The sequence below is a fragment of the Cinclus cinclus genome, unplaced genomic scaffold (genome assembly GCF_963662255.1).
Source record: "Cinclus cinclus unplaced genomic scaffold, bCinCin1.1 SCAFFOLD_32, whole genome shotgun sequence".
Taxonomy (NCBI): Eukaryota; Metazoa; Chordata; class Aves; order Passeriformes; family Cinclidae; genus Cinclus; species Cinclus cinclus.
In genome coordinates this window covers 1,733,027-1,743,904 of record NW_026912098.1, presented here as the reverse complement: position 1 = coordinate 1,743,904, position 10,878 = coordinate 1,733,027, and the positions used below count along the sequence as shown (strand labels likewise).

Sequence of the window (10,878 nt, the reverse complement as noted above, 5' to 3'; positions counted from 1 at the left end):
GAGCTGCAGAACCATGCTCATCTGCTGGCTCAGAAGAACCAGCATCCCTTTAAGCTCTCCAGATGCCATGGAAGATGAGGCAACCTTGAGACCAGAAGAGACCAGCTGGAGCTCCAGGCACAGCTGAGCCTGTTGAAGTTCATGTGGCTTCAGCCCTCTCCCTGCTTGTACATAGCTCTCTCCCTCCAGCCTTCAGACACTGCCCATCCTCTCATCTTCCCTCCACTATCTCTCCCTTTTCACTGCTCCCTCCCTCCAGCCCTCACACTGTGCCCATCCCTTTTTTCTCTTATGCCTCATTCCACCATTTTCATTGCTCCCTCCCTCCAGCCCTCACACTGTACCCATCCCTTTTGTCCCCTCCACCTCTTCCCTTTGCTTTGCCCCCATCAATAAAGAGTTTGGCTTCTTCACTTTGCCTGCATCTCTGTGGAGCTCAAGCGCTGCAAATCCGGAGCCCTGGGACACATGGGCTCTTCCTGCCGTTCTCTTCCACGCTGTGTTTTGTGCAGAGATGCAGAGGAACAAGGGCAGATCAGGCTGGAAATATCTCTCTGCTAAAGGTCCAGTTCCACAACACTGTGGAGTTAAAGATCTTCTGAGCACCCTGGAGCCCCTGGGTTTTAGAAGAGCCACTCCACCTGAGTATGCTCTGAACCCAACTGGGAGGGATTCCATGACAAGCATCCACACAGGGCAAAGGAGACTGGAATGCTGCAAGGTTTCAACACCAGCTTCCTGAAAGCACAGCAATGCTCCATCCCTGCCCAGGTCAGGAAGAGGGCAGAACCAGAGACCATCAGGGCTTCTCAAGGAGCGTTGGGTGTGCCAAAGGACAAATGAAGCAGCAGCACAGTGCCCGAGACTCGGACGTGTGACCGTGCCAGTGTCCAGAGCGCTGTCAGGCAGTGCTGGGATCCTGAGTGTGGTTCTGGTCCCCACAAATGAGGAATCACAGCCCCTGCCCCAGACCCAGTCAGAAAGCCAAGCAAGTGAGACCAGAGGGAGGGCACCCTTCCAGTCTCTCTTGGGCATGGCTGCAAAACAGCCCCTGCTTCTTCTTGCTCCACCTGTGATTGGGGTGTGCTGATGGCAGAGCCAGCCAGGTTGTGCTCTGTGTGCCAAAGCCTGTTGAGAGGGGGAAGGAAAAGTGCTGCGTGCAGAGCAGAATCCTGTAAAGTGCTGGCAAGAGCATCCTGCACGAGCACAGCTCTGGTCTGTGGCCAGGAACAGCCTGGTTTTGCTACCATGAACGCAGGCAGGACTCCAGGCAGGTGAAGAGGCAGCGGGCAGCTTGTGTTTGTAGAGGGCCTGGGGCTGCATATGTGAACCTCCGCCTGGAAACACACTTGGGGGAATATGACCTAGAGCTGGAGTGCCTGTTCTGCAGCCCTCAAGGCTCTTGGCCAGCCCAGGGCATGTGCTACCTGCCAGGGACAGCTCTCAGCCTGCCTGGCAGCTCCCCATGGACTGTGGGCAGAAGTTGGAGGTGGAAGGAGCCACCCCCATCAGGGCAGATTCCTCCTGCTCTGGAGATGCTGCTGCATGGCCAGGGCTGCTCTCAGCTCTCTCCTCAAGGCAAGGCAAAGGGGCTGTCAGGTGTGTTTGTGCCACTGAGACTCCTGCACTGTCCCACGGTGTGGGAATTGAGCTGGCTGACATCCAAAGCCAGACCAATGTTTTTGGTGAGTTGCCCCTTGGCCCCAGACCTTGGAGGGCCTTTGTTTAAGTTTATAACAGTTCCTAAGAAAGTTGTCAAAGGTTTTAAAATTGTTCATGGCAAAGCTTTATAACCCTCATTTCCCATTGGTTGCCTCTATTCCCAGTTATGTCATCCCTTTTCTCCTCCCAGTTCTGGAAAGTTCTTGTATCCTTGTACCCCCATTGGTTTATGTTCACCGCATTGTCCCACCCATCCTACCTTACTGGTTACTGCCCCATATTACTCCTCCCTTGCACCACTTTTCCCTTTACCCATTGGATTCTCACCCTGGACCCACCTCTCATCATCCCTTATAAATACCCGGGATTTTCCCTCAGCCTTGTCTTCTGCCCTTAGCTCTTATAGTGTGTGCACGAGTTTTGGGCCTCGTCCCGCATTTTCTTTTATGATTATTAAAGTATTTAGTTGCAGAGTTGTGGTGTGGACCCGTTCCTCATTTCGCCACCTTAGCCCTGATATCAGGGGACCTTTAGAGGTTGGTCGGGGAGACTGCCCTCGAGTCTCGCGCCTTAGGTATCGGAAAACAAAAAACCCCGACAGGAGATGGCTTCTAGATAGGAGTGATGAAGTTCAAATCACGAGTGTATAATGAAATAGAAGTGTGTGCTTTCCAATGGTGATGGGTTTTAAATTGGAGGGTTTTATAATACAGCAATAGGTATGAGACAAAATGGAGGATCTTTGGTGTTGTCTCTTTCAGTCTTCATCTTCCTTCTTCCTCCTCCTTCTTCATGGGTTTCAGGTAGCAGTTTCTGGTTGGTCAGTCAGTGTCACACTAAGGGACATGGGAATTTAGTTATTGGGTTAAAAGCATCAATGATACAGGTGTTAATTCTCTATTGGACTCTTTAGCTCTGAAAGACCTTGTAGCTACATGTGTCTTCCTTTCCTACAGGAAAAAAGCAACTTTCACCCCCAGGCACCCATGGCCAAAATTTGGGAATCCACCTCCAGAATTCCCTATCTCCAAGAACAGCTCCCAGACAAAAGCTGCCAGGACTGACAAGTCTGGCTGGCCTTGGCTTCCTGAGGGCTGGCTCTCATCTGCCTTTTGAAACACTGGGCCTCCATTTTTTCTTTCCTAATGAAAAGAACTCTTCTTCCATTCAGGCACAACCAAAATTGAGATTCTATCTCTAAAAATCCCTGTGTCCAAGGATTTCCCCCAGATGAAAGGTGCCAGGAGAGACAGGTCTGGCTGGCTTGGCCTAAGGGTGGCCACCTCTCATCTTCTTCCAAAGCACTTGGGCTTCCCACTTTTCTTTCCTATGGAAGAAAACATCCATCTCGACCACACGCCCATGGCCACAATTGGGATTCCAGCTCCAAAACTCCGTACATTCAAGGATTGCTCCCAAGTGAAAGCTGCCAGAACAGAGAGCTCTGGCTGCCCTTGGTCTCTGGTGGCTGCCTTTCATCTGCTCCTAAAACACTGGTGTTCTGTGCTTTCCTTCCTACAGAAAAGAACTGTCCTTTTCCTCCGTTTTTCCATGTCTGAAATTGGTATTCCACCTCTAAAATTCCGTATATCTGGGGATTACTCCCAGACAGAATCTGCAAATAGCAACAGGTCTGGCTGTGCTTGGCCTCTGGTGACTGCCCCACATCTACCTCTGCAACATGGGGGGGTCAGCTGTTTCCTTCCTATGGAGATGGTGGTGACACCTTTGGGACCTCATTGCACCAAGTTCATCACTGTGGCACTGCTGGGCTGCATGGTGCCAAGGGGCCGGTGTGAAGCAGCAGGGCTCTGTGGAACCAAGAGGCCATTGTTGCATTACAGGGCCTCGTGCAGCCAAAGGGCCGCTGTGATCCTGCAGGGCACCGTGGATCCATGGAGAACATTGTGGCATTGCAAGGCCCCATGGAATCATGGAGACAATTGTGACACATGGAAGCAAGGGGACATGGAACAGCTCTGGCTGGCCTTGGCCTCCTGGGGGCCACCTGGCAGGTCTGGCTGATCCTGGCATGTTGAGAGCTGCCTCTCATCAGTCCCTGGAACACTGGGGCTCTGGGCTTTCCTTTTGATGAAAAAGAGCCATCCACCTTTCCAGGTGCGCAAGGGTGGAATTGGACCCATTATAAAAAGTTCTCCATAGACAAGGGCTACTCCCAGCCAAAATCTGCCAGGACAGACAACTCAGGCTGGCCTTGGCCTCCTGAGGGCTGTCTCCCATCTACCACCACACACTGGGACTCAGTGCTTTCCTTCCAGTGGAAAAGAACTGCCCTCCTTACCAAGCTGCCAATGCCCAAATCTGGGATTCTACCTCCAAAATTGCATCTGTCCAAGAACTGGGTCCAGACAAAAGTAGCCAGGACAGACAGGTCTGACTGCCTTGTTCTCTGGTGATTTCCTCAGACTTTGAGCAGAATGTTTTCATTTGCCAACACCTTGGAGACGTTCCAGAGATCAGTAGGCAGCACTAAACAGAATGAGAGGACACAGTGTCAAATTGTTTAAAGAGAACAATTGGGTTGGATATTAGGAAAAAAGTTTTTCATGGAAAGAGTGATAAAAGTTCTGGAATGATCTGCCCAGTGAGGTGGTGGAGTCACCATCCATGGATGTGTTAAAACAAAGACTGGATGTGGCAATTTGGGCCATGGTCAAGTTGAGGTGTTAGGGCATGGGTTGGATTTCATGTTCTTGAAGGTCTCTTCCAACTTTCTCAATTTGTGAAATCTCTAAATTCTGTGAATTCTGTGAATCTCAAAATTTTGGGTTTGGAGGCAGCAAGAACATGACCTCTGTATCAGGACAAAACAGCTCTGTGTTCAGTGGAGTGGAGACTGGGGACAGAAGAAGAGAGTGGTTCAAGGGAGGTTTCATAGATGGAGGATCTTTTAGACATAGCTGAAAACAGGCTGAGAAAGAAAGAATTAATGCCAAGAGCAGATAGGATGGTCCAGACTGGACCCAAGGTTAAAGAAATTTCTCTCCCAGGGCAGGGCTGTGGTGCAGCACATCCCCCAGAAGGAGTCTGGAGCAGCCCAAGGCTTTGTGTGTGCAGGCAGAGGCAGGCAGGACGCAGAGCTGTCAGCAAAGGAAGGGGCCAGCCAGGTGGGGCAGCCGGGGGATGAGGACAGCCTGCAGGGACAGAGGGGCAGGCCATGGACACCGTAGGACAGCCTGGGCTGCAGAGGGCACAGGGATGGGCAGCAGCTGAAAGGCCCTGCCAGAGCCAAGTGCTGCAGCACTTTGGCCATGGCTGCTGGCCCTGGGCCCTTGGCCAGCAGGGGACAAGTGAGCCTTGCTGTGCTGGGGCCTCATTGCCTCCTTGTCCCTGCTCAGCAGCCTGGCAGGGGCCGCCCCATGGTGCTGCCCTTGGCATTGCACATCCCCAGAGCCCAGTGCCCCGGGAAGAGCCCTGAGCAAGGAGGGAGGGACAGGATCTGCCTTGCCAGGGGCTGGGGCTCAGCCCTTGGCCCTTGGCATTGCTGAGACACATCCAGGTTTGCTCAGCATCACAGACACCTTTCCCTTGTTTGTCCCCACCTGTCATCACTGCCTCCAGTGTTCTGCTCTAACTGGAACATGGGGAGACTTTCTCAGTCCTTTCCCTCAGTGGGACCTATTAAAAGTTTAAGATAATTTGAAGTTTCAATCTGACTTTCAGTTGTTGACATGTTTTTTGAACACACTCTCTGAGGGACTGAGTCTGATGTAAACAGCACCAAATCCCAGAGACGGTCATTAAAGTCCTTGTGCTGTGTCTGTGCTGCTGAGCTGGACTGGGATCCTGCCATAGAGGACAATCCTGGCAACCAGGAAGAGCTTTAAAAACCCATTTCTCTTGATGAGCAGCTCTTCTCCCAGCCCAGCAGGGCTGAGGGCACTGCCTGCAGCCACCCTGGGCACAGCACAGAGGCACAGAGAGCTTCAATCAGTCAGGGCTGGGAAGATGCTCACAAGTGCCTGGGGCAGAATCACTCCCAGCCCTGGGCACAGGAAGCCTCTGGCTGCAGGACAATGCAGCTGCAGCTCCTGCAGTGATCTCCTAAAGCTGGAACATCCCAATGCCTACAGACTCTGTGAGTACATTCTCTGATTCTCTCTCCTGTAGAGCAGCCAGGGGTGCCCAGGGCTGTCCTGCAGAGCAGGGTCCTGCAGCCCAGGGTGCTGTGCTGGGCAGGGACTCTGCTGCCTGCCAGGGACAGCTCTCAGCCAGCCCTGGGAGCTGCTGACAGCACTGGGGGACAAGGTCTGGGTGGAGGGAGACAGCTGGTGAGACTTGGAAGTGTTCTCCTTGTGCGGTGAGGATGGTGCATTGATCAGGACTGCTCCCAGCGTGACATTTATATACACAGAACATTTCCAAATAGATTATACAGGGAGCACAGCAAGTCAGGGGCTGCAAAAAAGGGAAAATCCTGATTTTATAATCTACTGCTCAGGGTTGCCTGGATGCAAAATTGAACATTGATATTCATATCTATGCTCTGGTTGAGGACAATAAAAACAATTTCTCTCATTTCTGAATAAACCAGGCAAAGAAAGAAATCAGCAGAGGGTCCCTTACCGGCACCATCAGTGTTGCTTTTCCAGTCTCCTCAGGGTTGCTCTGACTTTGCCATCAGAGCCTGCAGAGGCAGAGCTGGCCCTGGCAGTGCCCTGTGCTGGGAGGGGTCTGCAGGGCAGAGCTGAGCCCCCAGGGCTGGGCTGGGCTCTGGCAGCACTGGCAGGGCCCAGCCCTGGGCACAGGGAAGCAGCAGCTGGCAGGGAGAGCTCCAGGCAGCAGAGCCCTGGGCAGGCAGTGGGGGGAAAGTGACACCAAGCTGGGCTGGGATATTTCAAGTCATCTCCAAACCAAACTATTCCATGATTACTGTTCTTACAGATCTCCATGCCAAGACACAGTAAATGTCCAACAGCAGCTCCATCAGGCACTTCCTCCTGCTGGCATTGGCAGACACGCGGCAGCTGCAGCTCCTGCACTTCTGCCTCTTCCTGGGCATCTCCCTGGCTGCCCTCCTGGCCAACGGCCTCATCATCAGCGCCGTAGCCTGCGGCCACCACCTGCACACCCCCATGTTCTTCTTCCTGCTCAACCTGGCCCTCACTGACCTGGGCTCCATCTGCACCACTGTCCCCAAAGCCATGCACAATTCCCTCTGGCACACCAACAACATCTCCTACTCTGCATGTGCTGCTCAGGTGTTTTTCATTACGTTCTTCATCTCAGCAGAGCTTTCCCTCCTGACCATCATGAGCTACGACCGCTACGTGTCCATCTGCAAACCCCTGCACTACGGGACCCTCCTGGGCAGCAGAGCTTGTGCCCACATGGCAGCAGCTGCCTGGGCCAGTGCCTTTCTCTATTCCCTGCTGCACACAGCCAATACATTTTCCCTGCCCTTGTGCCATGGCAATGCCCTGGGCCAGTTCTTCTGTGAAATCCCACAGATCCTCAAACTCTCCTGCTCACACTCCTACCTCAGGGAACTTGCGCTTCTTGCTGTTAGTGTCTGTTTGGTATTTGGTTGTTTTGTGTTCATTGTTTTCTCCTATGTGCAGATCTTCAGGGCTGTGCTGAGGATCCCCTCTGAGCAGGGAAGGCACAAAGCCTTTTCCACCTGCCTCCCTCACCTGGCTGTGGTCTCTCTGTTTATCACCTCTGGCACATTTAGCTACCTGAAGCCCCCCTCCATCTCCTCCCCATCCCTGGATCTGGCCCTGTCAGTTCTGTACTCGGTGGTGCCTCCAGCTCTGAACCCCATCATCTACAGCCTGAGGAACCAGGAGCTCAAGGATGCCCTGAGGAAACTGATGATTGGATCAATTCAGAAATAATAAACTATCTCTCTTGTACTGCTGAGCATTACAAGCTTAGCCTTTTAAATGCATTTTCCCAAATTTTTGTTGGTCTGTTTTCTGATTCTTTTTCTACTATTGCAGTGTCATTTGTAAAATCCTGTATTATTTCTCTTAGCATAAATGCATTAATATCTCCCTTTCTTTTGAAATAAAAAGACTTTCAGAAAGTTTGTTCCCTTGGCATTTAAATGTATATAAGTTACTTCCCTGACTTGTATGTTCAGGATGCTTCCTGAGATATTCTTGGCCTCTGCAGGGGCAGTTCTTGTGAGCAGAGGTGGAGGTTTGAAGTGACAGAGAGGGAGGCCAGAGGGACATCAGTAAAGCTCTGGGAGCTCCGAGGGTCAGAGGGAGCTGGGGAAATGGGGCATTGGAAAAGTCTGCCAGGGAACCAGCACAGGTCTGTGTTAGGGTAGGAGAGCTGCAGTGGGGGTGACCAAATCCTTGGGGGGCTGGGACCACCCCTGGCAGCAGCAATGAGATTTGTGTGCCCTGGCTGTGCCTGCTGTCCCTCCCAATGAGGCCCATGAGAAGACACCAGTTCCTCCCAGCCCCAGGGCTCGTGGCCTCCTCCCCAACCCCAGAGAGCTTTGGAGGGCTCCTGCTGCTCTCCTGCCCTCACCATTCCCACCCCACATCCCACTGCTCAGGACAGCCACGAGCATCCTGTGAGGCCACTGCTCCCTATTCCCAGGGGATGGGCTCAGGGCTTGTCTGTCCTGCTTGGCACAGACCAGGCAGGGCTTTCACAGCCAAATTCCACACTCCATTTCCACCTGGACCCACTGGTGCCTCTGAGTTCTGCTTCCCCAGCCCCAGGGATGCTCTCCTTTTCTGCCCATTCCCCCTTGGTCTCTGGGCAGGGATGGCCTCAGTTGGGGGCTGCTGACATCCTCAGCAACCTGGAGGCTGCTGCTGAGTTTTACTGGTCCAGAGGCTTTTTCAGCCTTCAGCTCTTCAGTTCAGGAATTCAGTGCCCAAGAGCTCATGAACATTCAGAACACCTTAACAAGCCATGACTGTGAGAAAAAGTTATGTGCTCTACTCTTCTGTCATTAATTTGATCAATTTTAAAAGTCTGTTCAAATTGGATACACTATGTTAACAGTACAAGGAGAAAAGATTTATCTATTGGGCCCTGTTTATCTTTTTCCTGTATGTGGATGGATATGAGCAATGTCCAATTGATATTGAACTTCCTCATGCACTCTGAACAGATGTGAAAATCAAGACCCTTTATGGCTGACAATCAATCACACTCTGTCCCTACCCCCACCCCACCATTTCCCTCATCCAAGCCCTGGCACTCAGAGCAGCCCAGTGCAAATCTGAGCTTCCTCCAGTCCAGGCTGTGCCTGCAGCTTTCAGCTCCTTGGCACCAAGTCCCAGCTGCTTTCCTTGGAGAAGGAGCTGCCCCAGACACAGAGGGATGTTCATTTGGGGTCAGCAAACAGAAGCCAAGGCAGGCCCAGCTCCATGGCAAACACAAGTGCAGCCCAAGGAGTGCTGGGCAATGGAGCCACATGCAGGGGTGTCCCCAGGGCTCAGGACTGGGGCCAGGGCAGTTCAATGTGTTCCTTGCTGATGTGGACCAGGCCATGGAGGGCACCCTGAGTCAGTGTCCAGGGGAGCCCAAGCTGGCTGGGAGTGTGGCTGTGCTGCAGGGCAGCAAGCTCTGCACAGGGATCTGGCCAGGCTGGAGCCATGGGCCCAGGACAATTGGATGAGCTTCAGCAAGGCCAAGGGCCGGCTCCTGCCCTGGGCTCACAACCACCCCAAATCCCTGGCCGTGACCTGTCGGAAGAAACACGGGAGACGAGTCTCAAGCTATCATGATCAACAAGCCTCGTTTATTATGCGCTAGATAATTACTTTTATACATGCAATAATTAGCTCATACATATTGCAAACTTATAGCTCTTCATTGGTTATATAGTTCATGATGCATATGACCTTCGCAGTAAGCCTTGCAGTTGCTAGTTCCTCTATTTTAGATACTTTTCTGCACTCCTTCTGCTTTCAACAACCTTGTTTTTGTATAATATCTGTGCTCAAGGATACCGTGTCCCTGCAGGCAGTCACGTAGGCCATGGCTACACTTTGACTGGCCTGATTGTATCGTGGCCTTTGCAACGCAGCCATTCTTCTGTTATGCTCTCCACACTTCCCCCGTTTTCTTTTTGTGCTAATAGGGATGTATTCCCTTTTTGATTTATAGCTCACATTACTGCGCTTTGCAAACATTTAAAAAGGCATGGCACTATAATAAGCACACTAAAAATTACAATTCCAATTGTAATTAAATGTTGCAATACGGACGACAGCCAGGGACTTAAACTAAGACTTTTTATCCAGTCTTCAAGCCCAAACCCAGAGTTTTGTTGTAAGTGTGTGGTTAGCGTATGCAATTGCTGCAATTGTGCGTGTATGGAAACAGAGTGGTCTGATAAATTCATGCAACACATACCTTCAAAGTCTTCACACCCGTGGCCTTGGGCTAATAACAAAAGTCGATGGCGGCTCGATTCTGTAAGGTAGCGTGTCTCACTGAATCAACGTCTGTTAACAATTGTGACAGTGCAATCGATGTGGCATTAGTCTGTTTTGCAAGCCAGCATCCTAGTTTTCTTAAGGTGGTTAAGGCTTGCGCGGTACCTATATTTGGGACCAATGATGCCCCAAAAATCTTTCCACGGGACCAGACGGTGGCTTTATCATCACATTCAGATGTGAAAGCATGCGCCATCCTTTTGCTTCTAAAATGGCTTTTATGTCGTTGTAAAATCATGGACGTATTTGGTGTAAGCTATGTTAGTCGCCCAAGTGTACAGGGTCCTCCTACTAATTTGGAGGGGATTCCTGCCCAGGCACGATCTCCGCATATAAGGAATACTCCTGGAGGCAAACTAACTGGCGAGTTAGAGGACAGCGACAAATTGCTAGTTGTATAATTGCACCACCTAGAGACGTTGCGGTATACCAGCTGGGTAGCGTTAACAACCATAGGAAATAAGAGATTGGCACCCTGCTTACCAGGGCCTGCGCGATACACACTTGTCCAATTAAATTGGACACATGCATCTGCTTTAATTGAGCCAAATATTTCAAGTTCTTGAGGTTCTAGTGGAGCCTGTGGAAAATGGGATATAATTTTGTCCCAGCCGTCCACGTTGTTAGTGGGACTGCTGGCATTACAGGAGGATACTCCTTCTGGGCATGGCCATGAATTCAGTGGCACTCCTACCAGGCACGTTGAAAAGGGATTTTCTGGTGACGACAGTGCCAGGCATATAGCTTCTTGCCCTGTCTTGTTAGCTAACGTCACCCATATGTT

General features: G+C 51.4%; 1 protein-coding gene across 1 annotated transcript; it reads left to right on the top strand.

Annotated features, from left to right (window-relative positions):
• Nucleotides 1–6,653: 6,653 nt before the first annotated feature.
• On the top strand, nucleotides 6,654–7,520 carry LOC134057289 (olfactory receptor 14A16-like; the record flags this gene model as incomplete). Its single annotated transcript, XM_062514282.1, has 1 exon — nucleotides 6,654–7,520. A coding segment is annotated over one exon (867 nt), but the record flags the coding sequence as incomplete, so codon positions are not given.
• Between the last annotated feature and the right edge of the window lie 3,358 nt (nucleotides 7,521–10,878).